Source organism: Calypte anna, chromosome 15 (assembly GCF_003957555.1).
Source record: "Calypte anna isolate BGI_N300 chromosome 15, bCalAnn1_v1.p, whole genome shotgun sequence".
Classification (NCBI taxonomy): domain Eukaryota; kingdom Metazoa; phylum Chordata; class Aves; order Apodiformes; family Trochilidae; genus Calypte; species Calypte anna.
The window spans coordinates 886,330-905,784 of record NC_044261.1 but is presented as its reverse complement, the minus strand read 5'-3'; the positions used below and the strand labels follow the sequence as shown (position 1 = coordinate 905,784).

At 46.6% G+C, this 19,455-nt stretch overlaps 1 protein-coding gene across 3 annotated transcripts in view; it reads left to right on the top strand.

The window, feature by feature from the left end:
* GRK3 (G protein-coupled receptor kinase 3) overlaps window positions 1-19,455 on the top strand; it is a 54,382-nt gene that overhangs the window by 6,712 nt on the left and 28,215 nt on the right. For all 3 annotated transcript variants that reach the window (XR_003988238.1, XR_003988239.1, XM_030460885.1), the window contains exon 2: window positions 8,533-8,609. Coding sequence is in view for 1 of the 3 variants with exons in the window: in XM_030460885.1 (XP_030316745.1) it covers window positions 8,533-8,609 (77 nt within the window). In the remaining 2 variants the exon portion in view is untranslated. The remainder of the gene's footprint in view (window positions 1-8,532; window positions 8,610-19,455) is intronic.

Here is a 19,455-nt window from a genome sequence, read left to right as displayed (position 1 = left end):
TGAAGCTTCTGTTTGGTAACACAGACCTTCCCTCGGGCATCATTACCTTAATTAAGGAAGGAGGTAAAGAGGGTGAGCTGGGAGGAGATGAGTCTGCAGCCTTCTGTTCCTGTGCTGGAACCAGGGGGATGTTTCTGGGGATGTTTCTGGGGAGGCTCGTGCAGTGGGGTCTGGCATTTTGGGGTCTGTGTCTGGGTGACCATCCTGGAGCAGGGCTGTGGCATCTGCAGCAGGCTTGGGGTTTTTAGGGGAAATCTGTACAGGGGAAATCAGACACACAATCTGTGTCTGATTCAGCAAAGTGACCTTGTAGGTGTTGCTCCTCTGGTGTGACAGCTTTCCAGTGCCCAGGCCTTCCCCTGTGGAATGTTGGGAACAACAGGCTGGAGCTGTAGCATCAGGAAACAAATGTCTGCAGCTCCTGGGTTTCTTTTCTGGTGAAATCATGTGGAATGGCCTGGTTTAATCTTCTTATCAATACTAGGTTTTGGGTTGGTTTTTGTTGGCGGTGGGGTTTTTTTGTGGGGTTTTTTTTGGTTATTAATAAAATTAGAAAAAAAGCCTGTCAGGAGCAGTCAGCTCCAGGTGCATAAACCAAATCACATAATTTAATTGAACTCAATTAGTGTAAAAGCAACAGCTTCTAGCTTTACAAAATACAGCTGTTTTCCACACCAGGAGCTTCACCCCCTGCTTCCTGGTTTCTCCAGGAAAATCATCCCAACACCAAATAAACACTTACATAAATGTCTTGCATAAAGAAAGTTTCTGAGAGCGTAAGGAGAAACTGGTTCCCTACAGAATCCCCCCAGGTGTGCCAGGAGTTCCTCCTCTCAGCACCTGCTGTGTCCCTCCTGAGGAAGGAGCTGGGGAAAGGGCAGATTGCTGGGGATGGGGTAGAGCCCTGGGAATCAAAGTCTGCACAGAGATTGTGCCTGCTGGGCCAGCACCCACTGGGATGCACCCTGCAGAATCTCTGTATGGAGCTGGGGAAGGGATGGGTGCTGGGGAAAGGATGGGTGCTGGGGAAAGGATGGGTGCTGGGGAAGGGATGGGTGCTGGGGAAGGGATGGGTGCTGGGGAGGGGATGGGAGCTGGGGAAGGGATGGGTGCTGGGGAAAGGATGGGTGCTGGGGAAGGGATGGGTGCTGGGGAAGGGATGGGTGCTGGGGAGGGGATGGGAGCTGGGGAAGGGATGGGTGCTGGGGAAAGGATGGGTGCTGGGGAAGGGATGGGTGCTGGGGAAGGGATGGGTGCTCCTCACCCTCTGCTGCAGGTGAGAAGAGCTCCTGGCAGCTCCTGCATCCTGCCAGGAAAAGGCTTCAGGAGAACCCCCCCAGCTCCTCTCCCCAGGGCTGAGAGCAGAACGCAGCTCTGGGGATGCCACTTGGCTGCTCTTGGGTTTATTACATTCTGGCTGCCCTTGAGCCTTTGGGTTTTCCTGGCTCTGATTCCCAGCCCTGGGTTATATGGGTGGTGAAGGCAGTGCCTGGGAGCTGAGTTGTTCTTTCCTCAGCATTTTGGGTTTCTTAACTCTCCTCCCGTGTCTTCTCCATCACTTCATGTTCATTTTCACCCTGAAGCAGTTCTGTGTCTTTGTGCATCACTCCTCTGATTTTTAATTTTTTTTTTTATTATTTTTTCCCCCCCTCTCAATTTTCTCAGCCTTATTTCCAGTCTGTTCTAATGGTCATGGTTAAGGTTATCTCCCTTACCTCTGGAACCTCAAAATAAATGTCAGGTTAAAACACACAGTGAGGAGCAAAAAAATCAATGAAGACAATTCCAGGTTTCTGTTTCTGCTTTGCTGTAGGGGAGTGCCTGCTGTGGTGGTTGGGATGATGGGCTCTGGAGGGGAAAAAAAAAAAAAAAGAAAAAAGGAACATTTCTGTAGTTTTAATTTCTGTAGTTTTAACTTGATTCAAAGAGTTCTGAGAAGACCTGTTTGATAGGCCAAGTATTTCTTCCCAGTTTTCACTTTTGGTGGTTCTTGCATTGCTCAAGCTTTTAAATGTACTTTATATAAAGGCAAAAACCCCAAAAAAGGGAGTTGGGGCTGTGGTGGCTGTGTGCCATTCTGTGCTTGCTGACCCTGTCATCTCTGCAGTTCAGAGGCCTCTGGGGCAGGATCTTTGGTCCAATTTTAACAACTTCATGATGGATTTGGAACAGTGCAAATAAACATTTAAGTCTCTGTAAAACTGTATCCTGAGACTGCAAATAACTAAATAAAAGGCAGGGAAGCAGTGTGTTCCAGTCCTGTTCTGGCTGTAGTTCTGGTAGCTCAGTTACTGTTTATACTTGCAGGCTGCTCTTTAAAGAAAGTTCTAAACATTTGTAGATATGGAAAGAGGGGGAAAAAAAATTGGCATGTGTTTGGTAATTCTGTATTTGCTTTAAAAAAAACCCCAACACATGAGGACTGACCAATTACTGAATTGCAGCAGGAGCAAGGAGCTGATTTCCCTCTGGTTTCCCTGCCCTCACTTCTCAGCAGCAGAGTTCTGGTGTAGGGCAAGTCCTTGACCTTACAATTCACTCTCATTATTCCTGAAAAATTCATGTACTTAGAAGCTTTTATACTAGTTTCAGATTTCTGCAGTGGCAGTGCCAGTGATCCCAAGGAACAGGAGGATGGGGCTGAATTTTGGATGGCCACACAGCTCTTCCTCTTGGCTCCCTTGTGAGCTTTCTCCATTAATGACATTTGCACAAGTGAAGCTGCTTCTCCCCTGGATGAGAGCCGTGAGGGAAAGCCCTGCTGAGCTGTAATCCCTTCATGGCAAGCAGGGGTCTTGGGTGGGATAACCTGTTAATTATCCTTGACAATTAGGAGAGCATGAGGTGGCTGTGGGCTCAGCACAACCCTCCCAGGGGGTACTCCTGCAATCCTTGCTGCTGGGTTTGTCACCTGATGAGGCTGAGAGTAGGATGAGGATGTGCACTAATTAATGTAGCACCAAGTTCTACAGTAAAAGCATAAAAATAATTTATTTTTTTTTCCGTGCTATTTTGTTGTTTGTTTTGTTTTTTTTTTACAGCCTTCTAATGATTTGTTTCCTCTTCAAACATGGAATTTTACAAGTAATAGATTAGATGATGTAATGGTCCTTCCTGGCTTTATATGCTGAGGTTTGCTTTGCCCCATTAATTGCTCAAACAGAAGTTGAGTGAAATGCCTTTTACAGCCTCTGAGAGCAACATCATTTGGAGAAGTATTAACTTCTTCTGATCTTTGAACTGGGTGCAAGTCTGAGAGGAAGGAAAATGAAGCTGATTGAATGTTTGTGATGTGTTCATGGTTTTTTCTCCCTTCCACAGGAGGGAAGCTAATTCTTTCTAATTGAGTATCTGCTCTTTGCTTTCACCCTTCAAGTGGAGTCTGTGACCCAGTGACTTGCTGCAGTTCCCAGCCTTGTTCAAGGGGAGTTTTTCTGTTCAGCTAGAGAGGTTCTTCATGCCAGCACTGAACACATTATGAGAAAATCACAGCATCATCAGTAGTCAGTCACACAGATTTCCTCTTCATGTTGAGATATTTCTTCCCTTCTCCTCTTGTCTTCAGTTATGTGACTTTTCCCCTCTACCCTGCAAAGCCTCAGTAAAAAATACTTGTAAAGGAAACTGTGTTACTAATGACACCTTGGTAGTGTTATATTTCAGTCTTTCTGATTTTCTTTTTGTTTGAAATGGAGTCTAATTAGTAATTGTCTGACTGGAGGGAAGCTGGGGCTTTGGGAGAGCCTCTGGGTCTGTGTGCTTGGACAGAGTGAGGAGGTGAAGAAAGTGGAGATGAGAGCTGGATGGGGTAAGGAAAAGTGATAAATTTGGTGAGGACAGGATGAGAGAGGTTTGAGAAAGGGAAATAGGGGGTGATAACAAGGAGGAAGAGGAGAAAGCAGGGAAGAGTAAATGGGAGGTGTGGGAATGGATGCTGGGAGGGCAGGGAGCAGGCTGGGTGGCAGTGAGGAGCAGAGCAAGAGGCTGGCAGCCAAAGGCAGTGGTAATTGGGAGCTGAATATTAAGCATTTTCTTGAAATAATTATTAATGTTTGAGTAGTGTTTGGCTGTGCCAGGAGCTGAGTGTGCTGGGTATGGGATTTGCACAGGAGGGAAGGATGGGAACAGCAAAGAGGAGGAGAAGGAATAGAGCTGGATGTGACCTGCTGGGGCTGGGGCAGATCCTGTCTGGGATTTGTCTGAGCTGCCCCTGGTAGTGTTGGGAGGGTTCAGTGCTGAGCTCTGCTCTCCTCAGGCTCTGCAAAGCTGCCATTTCATTCTTGGTTTGGTTTTCTGTTCTGCTTTTCCTCTTCTTGTAGGTGAAGTGTGTCAGTGTGTGCAGCCCTGGGTTTGCATGGTGCATGTGATTCCTTAGTGCTCCCAGCCAGGCTCAACATCTTATTTCAAGCTGTGTGGGCATCTGTACAATAGATCATGTCTCACAGATCTCAGCTCTTACTGATGTATAAGGAAAAAAATCTTACTGATTTATAAAAATGTTTTTTTTTTAGTTATGATGCACAAATAAGAGCCTCACTAAGACACATAAGGCCAGTAGTTAGGAGCTTCTTCATCCACTGCCCCAAGGGCACCTCCTGGTTTGCTGCTTCTGGAGCAGGGAGGGTTGCAGATGAGTGGAGCTCTTGCCCTCCTCATGTCTTTGTCTCTCTGAAAGAGAACATAATGTGTTTTCTTCTTAGTTTTTCAGATGTGCTTTCAAGTGGGCATTTTCAGCCTGTGCCACCCTGGGCTGCTGGCTGCCTCCTGTCACCCTGCCTGCAGGCACTGGGAGCTTGTCATTGCAGAGTGGATTTTAACCTTGAAGGTTTGCTTTGCACTGGATTTCTTTGATCAGGTCTGAACAACCAGGCTGCTGGCTGAGGTCCTGAGAGCTTCGAGGTGCATCTTCAGAGTTTCAGCTCAGGCTGGGGAGGTGGAGGAGCTGGCCAGGTTGGAGTGCCCTGTGCTGGTCACTAGGTTTGTAGTTTGCTGGTGCTGATTGTCACCTCTGTAGCTGTGTGCTCAGGGCTGCTCCAGGAGCTGAGTGGTTTTATTCAAGGGGCTGCAAGGGGTGAGCCCACTGAGCCCCTGTATCCATGCCTTGGCATCCTGTTGTCTGCAGCATCAGCCTCAGGTGCTTTGTGGGATCTCTCTGCATTGCTGGGGATCCAGATGCTCATTCTGTTGGCCATTAAAACTCTCTCCAAACTTCTTCACTGTCTCAGCCCTGCAGTAATTCTCTCAGGCCCAGGTGCCAAGGACTGCTCTGCATTTCCAGGTTCCTACTTAAATCTGGTCCTGGTTAAACCAGTGAAGAGGTATCCAGAGTCCAAGTTCTCACCAGATTTTAAGCCTGATTTTTGATTGTCCCTGCATATATTTGTTTTGTTATCTCAGTTGGTTTCTGGTATGTGGACAGCAGATTTGAGCCTTCCTGAAATTTCTGTTGTTTGCTATTTTCTTCATCTCTGGAATAAAAGGTACATGAACAAAAGGCTTTGCTATGGATATTCTTTTGTTTCTGAAGTCTCCCTGGGTTTTGTTTCCAGACAGCTTTTGTCTCTGCTTATTTTGAATGCTGCTATTGAGGTGGCTGATGCTGTGCACTGAGGTGAACTTAGGCTTGAGCCCAGCTCCCACATCAGTGGACTGGTTGCACTGGGCCTGGTGGAACAGCTCTGCAGGAGTGGCTGCTGGTCTGGGCAGTGCAGGTTTGAATCCCAGCTGGGTTACAGGGCAGGACACATTTCAATATGCAAAAGCAGAGGAGGGAACCTTCCTTCCTGTTTTGTGGGGTGTGTGAGGCTCTAGTTTAACATTTCCCATCCTTCTGAAGGTTATGTGGGTTTATCCTCCTTGCTCGTGGGCTCAGTAGGATTTTTACCTTTAACTTTGGTGTGAGAATTAGGGAGTGATTATTCTGGGCAGTCATAATCCACTCCATGTAATTTATTGCTATTTATTCCCAGGGATGTGCAGTTTTGAGGGGGTGCAGGTGTGTTGTTCAGGAGCTGGGATGCAGCGTGGACTCCCGTAGCCCGTGATCATTTCACAGATTTGTTCAGATCCTAGAGCTGCAGAAACGTTTTGTTCCTTTGCTGTGTTACCCATCAGACCAGAAGTGCTGGATGAGGAGGGAGAGGAGGAGCAGCAGCACTGGAGGGATTTGATCTTTACACAATCAGTGTTTTCCTGGACACTTCAGTCACACGTTAAATTTGTCATTCTCTTCTCCCATTGTCTGGGCTGAGAGATTTTCTGTAATTTCTCCCAGTGCACTTGCTGGGGCAGAGGAAAGCTTTCTTGATGTCATTGTTATTGAAAAGGCTTATGGTGTTACTGATGGTCTGGTGGTCAGTGGGAACAGGACATTGCCCAGGAGTGCTCCCAGCTGATGGGTTTGGGTCAGCCTGGAGGGGGAAGGCAGGAGGGGACTCCATGGCCTTTGTGTCCTTCTGTAGGCTGGGGAGATGGGAGGGATGGAGTGGGAAGGGACCCAGCTAAGCTAGTGAAGTTTCACAGTCACCAGATCCTGCAGCTCTGTCAGTTCTGTGGTAAATTCTGGTTTGCTGCCTCACTTTCCCGAGCACAGAAGGTGATCTCTGTTTACTGCTGTCCTTTGGTGTGAAATCAGTGTTTTATTTAGGCTGTTAAAATACACAGAGACTAGACCTGGCTGTTCATGAACAAATAAAAAGACCAGCAGGTTCATCACTGAATAATTTGTAATCTTCAGCCTGTTTAACCTGAGCCCCCCAAAGCTCTGCTCAGCCTGGTGTGGTGTGGTCACCCCCGAGTTCTCACCTTGGGTCACAGTGTTCAGAGATCTGTGTCACTGGGGGGCTTTGGGATGCACAAACCCCATCACATTAGTAGTAATGGAGTGATTCTTTCCTAGGTTGGGCTGGAGGTGCCTTTGAGCTGATTTCTTGGCTTTTAGTGTAGGCTTTTTCCAGGTCAGATCATTCAGACTTCCTGCCTGAGGCCCTCATTTGAAGAGGAGCTCAAATACTGCCCCAGAGATGGTGGAAAAGATGTTTGTTCATATTTGTGAGGGTTTTCAGGAGCTGGATGCTGGGGTCCATGGAGGCACAAATGAGGGGTGGGTTTCAGCCTCTGGCAGGGCTGTGGGTGAGGTCTGCAGGGTCCCAGAGCTGCACAGGTACCTCCTCATGGAGAGGCTTTAGAGGAAAAATGGAGGAGGAATAACCACAGAAATCTACTTATTCCTTTCCAGGAAATTAAATTAAAACTTGTCCAAGATAACTGACCTGTTGGGCTGCATTTCAGAAGGAGGTTTTTCAGTTTTATTTCCTGACATGAAGTAGTTCAGAGTTCACATTTGACATGGTTGAGGTGCTCAGCTTTGCTTCTGCAGAAACACGAGGGATGTTTAACAGCCTTGTTTAGGGCACGAGTGCTTTGTGCAGGGTATTTGTGGCTGTTTTTATAAGGATAAATAGTGCACACGAAAATAATCAATTTTAGAAGTCTAGAGGAATCTGGACTTGCATGCTGTGACCACACAGGTGTTGTACCAGGGCTCAGGACTGCCAGGCTACATTGATTTTAAAATTTATGTACTTGTATTGTTGCCCATATGAAATCTTTATAGGCATTGTATTAAAACTAATATTGAGGTTCCTTGACAAATAAAGGAAATCTTTATTAATGTGGTTTAAATGAGTGATTGTGTCATTATGAATGAGGCTCAGTGCATGGCAGCCAAGCTGGGGACCTGATGGAGCTGGAGTTGGCTCATTTTCCAAGTGCTCCATGGCAGCTGCAGTGTTAACAGCCTCAGGCAGCTTTGGTTTGGGGGGAAAAAACCCAGTTTTGGGTGCTCCCGCTCCTGGGGGCTCTGATCAACCTGCAGTTACCCAACAGGGTGGAAACCTTGCTGGGCAAAGCCTGGGAGCTCCTGCAAACTGCTGTGAAGGGAATGCCTGCAATCCTTGATGGGGTTTGGGTTTTTTTTTCCCACTTTATGCTCAGTTGTGGCATTTTTGAACCTCATTAGGTAACTAGCTTCTTGAAGGGGGATTCTAGCAACATCCTGCTGTGTGGTGCAGGCTATAAATACGTTAAGCTTGAGATGTAAAAGCCACATCTTTTCTCCTCTGAATAAGTACTGCTATTACTGATATTCCTCACTGGATGGCATTAATTTTTACAGTGGGGGAAAGTGATTTTTCTGCTGTACCTCAGACTCTGAGAACCTTTTAAGGAAACCCATTAAAAATCACAGTACCCAGCCTGCAAGGCTAATTTTAGGCTGGTAAGGTGATGCCTGGCAAGGTATTAATAGGTGAAGATTGAATTCACAGAACTCTCTGTGTCTGGGACTGGAGTGTGGGGTACAATTAACTCCTGGGCTGCTGCTGGGCTGGGCCTTGGTGCAAGTGCTGGGCAGAAATCTTCCATTGCTTGAATCCTTTCATTGCAGTGATTCTGTTCCCCAAAGCAGGGTAAAGGTCTGGTTTAAAATCAGCAGTTTCAAGTAACTCTCTTTTTATTCTTTTTTTCTTTCAGCATCCGCAGTGTTATGCAGAAATACCTTGAGGAAAGGGGTGAATTGACCTTTGACAAGATCTTTAATCAGAAAATAGGTAAGCCAGGTTTCAATAAAGTGTTGCACTCAAGTATTTTTAAGATTTGCTTGCCTGCCACTTGTCTGTAATGACTGCTGGGAAATCAGTGGTGTAGATGGTGTGAAGGGCACTGGAATATGGGCAGGAGTCAGTAAAACAAAGGCCTGCAATAAAATGAAATGTTGTCAAAGGGAAGAAAACGAAGCAGGGCAATCTGTCAGCTTAACTTCATGTTCTGGGGAAGTACTGGAAAAAATAATTAAATTATTTGGAAACATCGAGGAGAAAATCATATTACTTGGTATGGGCCTGTCACCAGGAGGATGGGTGACATCAGTTAAACTGGGGGGGTTCTCTGCAGGGTAATGAGCCTGGTTAGCTCATTAAGGGAGCAGAAGGAGAAAAGGCACCCCTGGTGTTGTCATCACTGGGAAGAGGGAGCTGTGGGCTGGGTGGGAATGCTGTGTTCCCCTTGGGAAGCTGGAGGTGAGGAGCAGGCATGGGAGGATGTGTCCAGGCAGCTGATCCCAGAGTCAGGAATCAACCCCTGTGCAGCAGAGAGAGGGATGGAGAACCTCTGTATCCTTCTGGGGTGCAGGACAAGGACACAGTTCCAAAAGCAGAGGAACTGCAGTGCTTCCCAGGGAAAAGCAGCAGTGGGTGTCCTGTGGGTGTCCTGCCCAGGTGGGGACTTGGCTGGCCCAGGGAGCAGGAGGTGGTGTTGTCCCAGCTGGATCACATCACTAAATATAAAATCAGGATTGCAGCCAGTGGAGTAAATCCTCCTCTGGCAGAGTATTGTGTCCATCCTGGCACTGGGCTGCAGAATATCCATGGAGCTGCTGGGAAGGGCCCAGGGAAGAGCAGTGGGAGTGAGCAGCATCAGAGTCTGCTAAATGGGAACCCCAGGAGGGGCTGTGAGAGAGGAGGGAGGCTGAACAGTGCTCAGAAACAGAAGAGCCACTGCAGAAATAATGAAGTTCATCAGTTTTCCAAAGGCTTAACGTTGGAATTAAAAAAAAACCCAAAAAACCAAACCACAATCTGGATATGAACACAACGATTCTAGCAGTGGGGCAGTAAAGCAGGGGAATGGAGTTCTTGAGGGGCTTGTGGGATCTTTGTCCAGGAGAGGTGAGGAGTGGGCTGGCATTTTGGGGTTTCTCCTTTAACAAAGTCAAACAGCAGAGCTTATCTGTAATGGATATTTCTATTTCTGTCACTGAATACTTGTCAGTAGTAGTAGCTCCCAAAGCACCGTGAGGAATGTTTGCAGTGATTTTGACAGGTTACAGCAATTCCTGTTAGGTAACTGTAACCTTGGAAGGATTAGAGCTTTTTTTTTTCCCCCCATCTTGGTAGCCATTGGATCTGGAATGTTGAAGCCCAGAGTTTCATTAGCATATTAGCTTCTTGCCCAGGTCTGGAGATGGATAGTTCTGGGGGTGCAGAGAGCTTTCCTCCTCCCCTTCTCCCCTCAGAGCAGTCCCAGCAGTATTTATCCTCTGAAATCTGGGAATGGGGAAGGCTTCTCCCACCACTTCTCTGGAGTTCCAGTTGCTTCTGCAGCTGGTTTCTTCTGGAGTAGCATTCAGAATGGAAATCAAATAAAAAATAAAAAAAAGATTAAAAAGAAACATGGCTCTTTAATAGAACATTTTGCTTTGCAAATATTGTATTTCCTTACTGTTCATTTAAATTTTATTGCCTTTTCTAGCTAGTTCTTGCCATTAAATTAGTTCTGTTTCCACACATTAGCATAATTGCTTGTGGTAAAGTACCTTCAATTTTAGGCAAGCATTATGCAAAAGGCTGTGGAAATAAATATAGTGAGGTAATTAAAAGTCTCATCACCTTTTTACTCTTGTTGTTATCTCTCTGTGTGGTGGGGATGTGGAGAGGCAGCAGCTGAGCTTGGATGGGTCTGTGCTGGGCTGCAGTTTGGGATCAGTCTGAGTCAGAGGAGTCCCTGAGCATGAGCTGGAATTCTGGTGGTTCAGCCCCTTCCTCCTGCCTCTGCCTGGGCCTTGCTTTGCTCAGTTGAAGAGCTGATCAGTACACAGTGCTTTATCCCCTAATACTCATTATAAAACTTCATCAAGGTACCTGTTGTTTCCTTTGGCAAGTGATGTAGATGAGGACTGTTAAGCTTTTTCTTTTAATTTTTATTTTTTTCCCAGACAAAGGAGATTCTTTCCTACATCTCCAAGTCATTATTTTTTCTGTTTTTCAGTACCTTTCTTTCAAATGTAAAAGCCAGAGCTTTTGGTCAGTTGTCTGATAAAAGTCATCCTGATTCCTGCTGGATGTTCCCTAGGAGTGTGTCTAATTATCAGCTGCAAGTGTTTATCCTTAGTGAGCTCTTCAATCCTTCCAGGAGCAGAGCTTCTCAGGTCCCACCATAAAGGATTGTCCCAAATTCCCTCCCTCCCACCTCCCCCAGGGTCCAGCTCCAGGGGCTTGGAAACCAAAACTTCTGCTCTACCCTTTAGGGATGAAAAGAAGAGGAGGAAGCTCAGGGAGCTGAGGAGGAGCAGGGCAGGAGCCTGCCAGGGACCAGAATGGTTGGGAGGATGCAGAGCATGGGTACAAACATCTCTCTGCCCTTTAATTCCAGCATGGATCTGTCCTTTAACTCAACCTTTGTCTTGCAGAGGGGAACTGGATGCTCTCAGCCCCTGGAGTCAGCCTGGCTCTTGGCAGCTCCAGAGTCATCTTCAGCTCTTAAGAATCCCCTAAGGAGTCAGGGGACACCAAGATCAGGCTCTGGCAGGGTTTGGTGGCCAGCAGCAGGGCTTGGTGGCCAGCAGCAGGGTTTGGTGGCCAGCAGCAGGCTCTTCCCCCAGAAGCTGCTTCCTCCTCAGCAGCAGCTTGATGGGGAAGTACATCTTGTCTCAAAGCAGAGTGCATAACCACCTTCAGCTAGTCTTGTTACCACATCCTGTTTGCTAAGACACCAGATTATATGGCTTTGCTTTAGAGAAAAAAGATGTTTTCTGGTGTCCCAGTGTCTGTAATTTACCTGTGGCATCCCTGCCCCTCCCCACCCATGTGCCATGAAGGTGGGCACCTTCCCCAGACCCTGTTTGCAGGGACAGGTTTGGTGTCAGCTGCGTTGTACATCAGTGCCCAGGGTGAAAGGAGAGAAGTAGGTCATAACAGAAGTAGTTAATAACTTAATAAAATTACTTAATCCTCTTCTAAAACTTAAGCCCTTTGCAGGTAGCTCACTGCCAGTTCCAGTTCAGTGACTCTGGGGTCTGGTGTTGGACTTGGTCACAAATGGCACCTGCCTGATGGGTTTAGGAACTCAGGGATGGGACAATAAAGCATCCTAACAGCTTCAGGTCCTGGCTCAGGGTTCTCTGGTGGCTCTTTGGTGGCATTTGTCTGCACCCTTCTCAATTTCTCATCTGTCACACAGAGCTGTTGGGTTTGGGTCCTGGGGAAGGATGAGGACAGAGCATGTTGTAGGTGTTGAGCAGCTGCACTACAACCTTCTCACCTTGCCTAGTCAGGAACTTGCATGGTTTCTGCCAGAAGCTGAATCTGATTTCTGTTTTATTTTCTTGACATTTAACACTTGTGAAAAGAACCAATTAAAAAAAATTGTTACAAGTGACAAACTTTTTCTTTTTTTCCCACTTGCCATCCACTTTTGCCTAGTGAGGACTGATCTTTCTGGAGTGATTCATTTCCCCATCCCTGACACCCTCTCTGCTCAGCAGGCTCCATGCTGGAGGGCTGCCCAGCCAGGGTGAGGGTTTCCATCTGCATCACTGCTGCTTCCTACACAGCCATGTAGGAAGGGCTCTCTCCAGCTCCTCTGCCCCCTTTGTGCTGCTCCAGCTAAGCACAGCTGATGTGTTTTCTGGTGCCTTTTTAGCTGAATTCCCAGAGCAGATGAGTGTTGGGTCTGTTTTGTAGTTCTGTGTGGGGAGGGACTGCTCTGCCTGCCCTCTGCATTAGAGGGAAATTGCTCCTGACCCTGCTGGCTGCTCTTTGCTCCAGCTTTGTCACTGACAACTTGCTGGTATAAAAAACCCAACAACCTAAGCAAAATAAAAAGCCCACCAAAAAAACCTCCAGCAAAACAAAACAACCCAACAAACCCAACACACTAAGGTGACAACAGCTGAAGAGGTTTTTACAGCACTGAATCATGCTCTCTGCTGCTTGTTTCTCTAGTTAGGGACTCATTTAATTATTTCAGACTTTTGATGCTAATTGTTAGCTGGATCTCGAGTTAGAATCTGTTGAGAAAAACATTCTGGCTCTTCCTCTTTCTGTTGGCAGTGCTGTGGCACAGTGCCCTGTGCTCCCCCAGAGACCTAAAAATAACAGGCTGGGAAAAGTACCTCCCTGGAGCATTATTAAAGCTATTGTTTAATTTAAGCATAGGATCTATGTACCCTTAGCATTCTGAACTAATTAATAGTCCTCAGAGGAAATAACAATGGAAGCAATAAAATTTAGTTGGGAGTAAAGAAAAGCACGTGGGGTTTTGGCTCTGGAATGAGCAGGGGATGACAGAATCCTTCCAGGAGGAGGTCAGGGGGGAGGAGAGGCTGCAAAAACCCCTGTGCTAAGTGTCTTTAAAAACTCAGATTATTTTTAGAGGCGAGTCACCCAGGGACGCACTTTAGCTGCTTGAGATCCAAGGCTTGAGTGATTGGCAGTGTCACAGCCTTGAGCTTCTTCCTTACAGAGTTCATGGGACTTGTGCCACTGCCATCATTTTCTTCCATTCTGGTACATTGCAGTTTAAAAATGTGCAGCCTTAGGGTAGGGAACAGAGTTACTTGCTGAGTGGGTTTTCTGTAGGAGCAGGGAGGCAAATTGAAGGTGTTGAAGTGGTTTCATCCTGGGGTTCTGTCCCTGGAGAGAGCTCCCATACAGAAGCAGACACCACCAAGATGAGGAAGTAACCATGCAAACAAAAGATGGTATTTAAAATGCTGCTTGGAGGCTGATCTTCTTTCCCCTCTTACTTCTGATTTGCAATTCAAGTTGAGACCAAAGCTTGGGGTGTGAGCAGTCTGCAGGAGGCCTGGAGCAGTCTGGTGAAGCCCTCTGCATGGGTTGTCTGATCAGTTATCAACAACACAACCCCCAAACCACAAGGAGATGCTGGGAGCTGTGTGACTGTAAAGTCAAACAGAAAGTGTCAGTGTGAGGCATCAGGGGAGCTGTTCCCTCACAGCCATCCTCCACTTCCATCAAACTGGGGTGTGGGCACTGGAAAAAAGAGAAAATAAGCCCTTGGAGCCACCTTATGAAAACTCAGTCTGGTTTGTCCAGTGCATCTTTTCCCCCCACCAAATCAGTGTTAGTTTGAGATCTGGTTTTTATGTTGTAATTGAAATGTGACTGAAAATGACATTTCTTTCACTGTTTTTTTGTGGGTAAATAAGCATGAGACTTGCATAAATTACACTGAGGATCATTTAGAAGGATGCTGAGGAAGATTTTCTGTGCATTTTGCCTGCAGGCAGTTTTCAGGAGGTCTCTCTCTGCTTTGCATGTCAGGGACAAACAGTAACCAGAGTCACTGTAAAAAATAGATGTATTCATTTTCAGTTTTCCTCTGATTGTAAATAATTGAGCATTTCTTTGTTGGACTGCAGCTTGACACCCTCCTGTGCCTTTCTTTGTGGAGAGACTGCAGATCTCAGGTGGCTCATTCCCAGTGGATTCTCCAGTCCCACAGGAGGGGCTCCAGCCTGGAAGCTTTGACCCAAACTTCTCCGAACCCAGACTGCAAAGTCACTGCCATCCCCCAGGGAGTGTTTTCTGCTGCTGGTGCTCACTGGAGCTCTCCCAGCCCAGTTTTGGTGCTTTTCACACAGCAATGCTGTCCCAGCCAGGCTTCCCCCTCCTCCCCTCTGCAGCTTCAGACACCCCAACCCCACTGCACTCTGCTGGGGGTTTTATCAGAGCAGTGAAGCCCCAGGACAGCCCTGTGAGACAGGTGAATGTTTTCCCAGTCTATAACGTGGCAGAACAACATCTTTACTGGGACTGATCTACAGCCTGCTCCTGGCAGGGATTCTCCTGGGTGGGATCAGTCATTAGTGACAGGAGGAAAGCTCAGAAACCAGGAGAGGAGTAAGTAGAATCTGAATTACTGAAGCTGTTAAGTGATGTGAATTTCAGCAGTAGTTTTAAGAGGCAGAGCAGTGAGGAAGTCAGAGGCCAGCAGTTATCTCATGGGTATGTTAGCAGGGCAGGGAACAGACATGGATTTTTACTGTAAGCCTTTCAGGTGGTTTGGTTGCCCTGTACCAGTATCTGTCCTCTGGAAGAAGGATCCATAATGCAGCTTGCAGCCCCCTTGGTGAAGCTGGTCCAGGTTTGGGAGGTTCAGAGGTCACTTGGGGCAGTGAGCACTGCAGCATCAGAGCTCTGAATCTTCAGACTCTCAGGGGAACAGAGCAGGTTCTGAAGCCCCAGCTCTCAGCAGCTGTTTGGAGTGCAGGGTGAAGCAAAGGAGAGCTGTAAGGGGAGAAGTGGCTGTGCTGCCACTTCTGGTGGCTCTGCTCCTCTTTACCTCCCAGGTGCTGTCTGTATTTACTGCTGGGTCTGTCTCTGGCTTTAAGCACAGCCCAGCAGGCTCCATCCATGCTGCTGCACTTGGATTCTTGGCTGAGATGCTGAGCAGGACTTGGGAGGGTGAATACTGCCCCTAGAGAGCTGAAAATACCCTTCTGTTGTGAGGTTATCCCACAGCTTCATTAAGTGATCCTAACACCCCCCTTGCTCCCAAGAAAACAGATCCAGGCCCTTTCTAAGAAGCAGAAATTCACCTCCCAGTGTGCTTTGTGTGCTAAATAATTCAAAGCAATGAATGGTTCCTAGCTCAGAGCATGGCAAAAGCACTGGAGTGCTTTCCAGTAATGGAGGGATAGTGGCTTGCCTTATGTCAGTAATTTTTAGAAGTTGTATGGTGGAAAAATACTGATGAAAATAACAACTGTCACATCCTTCACAGGGCCTGAACATTCCTGTGATGTGGGGAGAGAACCCATGCAGCAAAGAGCAACCAACTATCATTAAGTTCTTAAGCTGCTGCTACTTGTTAGGTTGCTAATAGCTGGCTGGTAGCTGCTCATGGCACTTGCAAAAGCAGTGGGAGTTTCTTCTATTTACTGGTGAAAAAAGAAAAATCCTCAGGTGCTTTGTATTTCTTGATGAGCTTCAGTGAAGGAATTTAATCATTTTCCTTACAGTTCCTGTGGTTGAAATGAAATTCTGTATTTTCTTGTCCTTTTAGGAATGAGAATATTTTAATAGCTCTTTGCTTACTGGTATTAGTCCTTGGGCTTTCAGAGGGACATTTTCATAGGTACAATCCTTTCTTTCCTTTCACTTTTGGTATGTTGGATGCCTTTGATAATCCAATTTCAACATATCCAGACATCTTCTTTAGCCCAGTGGAACTCTGCATGTTAAGGGAGACCAGAGTGTGAAAGAGGTGCTAAATGTGGTTCAACCTGAAGCTTTTGCCATTCTTTTGTTTTCATGGCTTCAAAAAATGATTTATTGTGTGCTTAATGATCATGAGAGCTTTAAAATAATATGTGGTGGTTGGTTTGGTTTTTCTGTTGTCTTTTTTTTAGGCCAAGATCCAGTGGCAGTTGCAGTAGGTGAAGAAGCACAGACATTGATTTACAGCTGTATGTTAAAAATAGAGCACATTCTTCTTTTCCTTAGAAATCCTTTTATCACTTGAATGCTGCCACTTGACATCTGGGCAGCTGCTGTCCTGCCCTGAAGATGCTGAGCCCTTGGCTGCTGTCAGGGGCTGGGGAAGGGTCCTTGCCCTCTGCCTTCCCTTTTGAAATGCAGACACTGGAATCCACCCCCAGCATTTTGCTCCAAACTGCTCTGCTGGGCTTGAAGCAGAATAAGAATTGGATGTTCTCAGTAAGTCAGAGCATCAGCTGCTGAAGATCCTCTTCCTTCCCTGTGCTGGGGTTTGCTGCAGAATCTGGGAATGCTCCTCCAGCATCCTGGTGTTTGGGAAGGGGGCTGACCCAGTTTCAGCAAGTGTGGGTGATGTCACTGGGTGAAAAGCTAGTGGAAAATATGCCTGGGAAAAAAAAGATTTTTCTTTTTTTTTTTTTCCTTTGAAGACACTTGAAACCTTTTAGCCAAAGTTTATTTTCACATAATGATTTACAGACGTCATTAAACAAGCTACCTGGCAACTTGCAGCCTAATTTGAGCTCAGTGGGATTCTGTTCCAAGGGAACTGTTCTGCACGCCTCATCACTGGATGCAAGCCCTGTCTTGTACAGCATCATTTGTTCTTTTACTCTGCTTTTTGTGCACACAGATAGGTTATAATTTGTTCTGCTGTATTATTTTAAATGAGGAGTGAATGTGCATGAGGCTTTATTAGGAAAAATAGGTGAAGGACAAATAGCTCATGAATGGAAAGGAAAGGAGTGAAGTCTGTGGTGCCTTCTGGGCTGTGTGGATTTTTGTGGCTTTGTACTTACCCAAAGCTGTCATTCCTACACTCAGTTTGCCCTGGTAGTGGCAAAGCTCTGTTCCTGAACAAGGAAATCCATGGCTCTCTCCATCCTGGAGTCTTTTGCTGGTCTTAATTATCCTTAATTATCCTGTGCTATGGCACCTGCCTGCCTGTGGTGTACACAACAAGGTTTTGAACTGCTCTGGATGTTGTGTCCCAGCTGCAGAGTCACAGGATGGGGATGGTTTCATCACAGCCCTGGAGCCCAAGGTTTGGTGTCTGAGAGCCAGGTCTGTGCCTGGTGCTGGTACTGGTACTGCTTGGGCATCAGTCCCAGGGCAGGACCTGGGGGGGGTTCTGGTGGGTTCTGATGTCACTGCTTGCTTGGGTTTCATTCTTCTGGATTTAGAGCCAGCACTTCAGTTGGGCTTTGGAAGCAGCTTGGTATTTTTGTTTTCTCATTTGCTCTTCTGACGACTGGGAAGAGTCTGCATCAGCATTTGGATCACAGTCAGGTCTGCTGTAAATAGAGGCAGCTTCCTCTCAATCAGAGGCATTGTGAATACTTATGTCAGGGTTAAAGGTGCCTATTTTTAGCTCTGCTGTCCTACCTAGTCACTTCTGTTTGTTTTAATAAGATTTTTATTTACTCCTGTTAGAGGGGTATTTGAATCCGATATTAATAAAACTCCAGCTAGAATGAGGTCAGTAATCTCCTCTGAAGTTTGTTTTACTGTGGAGCCCCTCATTAATTTTTTTTCAGTCATTGTTATTCCATGCTCTCAGTTAATTGCCATTCTCCTGGAGATCAGGATATGGTGTTATGAACATGCAGGAACCTTCAGGCAGCAGGAGAAGGCAGGAGGCCAGTGCTGCTCACAGAATCCAGGAATCCCAGACTGGTTTGGGTTGGAAGGGACCTTAAATCTCATCCAGTCCCATCCCCTGCCATGGTCAGGGACCCTTCCCACCAGCCCAGGGTGCTCCAGATCCCATCCAACCTTCAGCAGTGCCAGGGATGGGGCAGCCACAGCTTCTCTGCCACAGCTGCCACCTCCTGGGAAGCTGCTGGGAAGGAGAAGTGGTGAGAAATCAAATAGCAGACTCAGCCCATAACCATGGTGTCAGTAGCCAGGCCAGGCTTGGTACAAGTGTGTGGGCTGGTCCCCAGCTGGGGCTGTTCTCTGCCCCAGCCTGGCTCTAAGAAATGCTGAATTAGGAAATTAAAAGCAGGTCTTATTAATTCAGGCATGGGGTAAGGGGTGGCTGCTGACTTACAGAGTCAGGATTTCATACAACGTTTCTAAACTCATGTTAGAAAACCATAATTTGAAATAACTGGAGAAGAAAAACCCCCCATGTTCTTTGTGCCCTGCTGCCCCTCATCACCCCAGCCTCTCCTGGGCACAAGTGTCCAGAGCTCCAAACCTCAAGGTTCAGCTTCATCCCTCCCTGAGGAATGGTGGTACCAGGAGTCAGTGCAATGAGTGGCATTAGTGCAGGATTGTCATGAATACACAGGGGGAAAGAATTACTGTCCAGCAGCAGGGAGAGCAGAGGCTTGGAGCTGTCCTGTGCTCACATGTGTGTTATTGGTACCATCCATCCCTTCAGGGTTACCAGAAAAACCCTTTCAAATTCTTCTTTTTCCCTAAGAGGCTGTTCCTGATCTGGTTGCTGAAGAAATTGCACAGTGTATAGAGAGAAATCTTTAAAGCAAAAGCTGTCAGCATCTTGATTTCATAAATAATTGCTGGTTCCTTTTATCTGTTACTTAATGCTATCATTTTTTTAATTCCTGCTTTCTGTTCCTGGTGTTATTTTTCAGTGTGGAGTTAACTGTGCTTATTGTGCTGCTCATCAGCTCTCCTTGAACTTCTTCAAACTCCTGTCACTTACTCAGTGCTGTGTCTGTCAGCTCCTTCTGCTATTATCTGAGCACTCCCATTTCTGGTTAATCATTTTGCACTCAAATCTGAGCACGTCAGTCAGAGATTTCCGTTCTGCTGCAGTGGAAGTGCAGAAGCTGTTGATTCAATGAGAGGTCAGGTTGGGAATGTTTGGAGTGTGCAGGACATTGAGCTCTAATTGGATTTGTTTGAGTTCAGGGCAGTGGAAGGATTTGAGGTGTGCTGGTACCTGGGGGGGCAGCAGTGTGGTTGCATTTTAGATGTGCTGGGAAGAGCTGATGCTTTAATGCTACTCACTGGGAAAGGATAAAACTCAGGGAACAGGACTGCTTAAGTGAAGAATCTACCCACAAAATATGTGTGATTTTTCCTAATACTCAGGCATTTTATATTATTTCAAGCAGCACTCTCAGCTGTAGTGGGGGTTCTGATTTTCCTCCCTGTGAATCTTCAGTGGAGCAATTTGGAGTTGAGC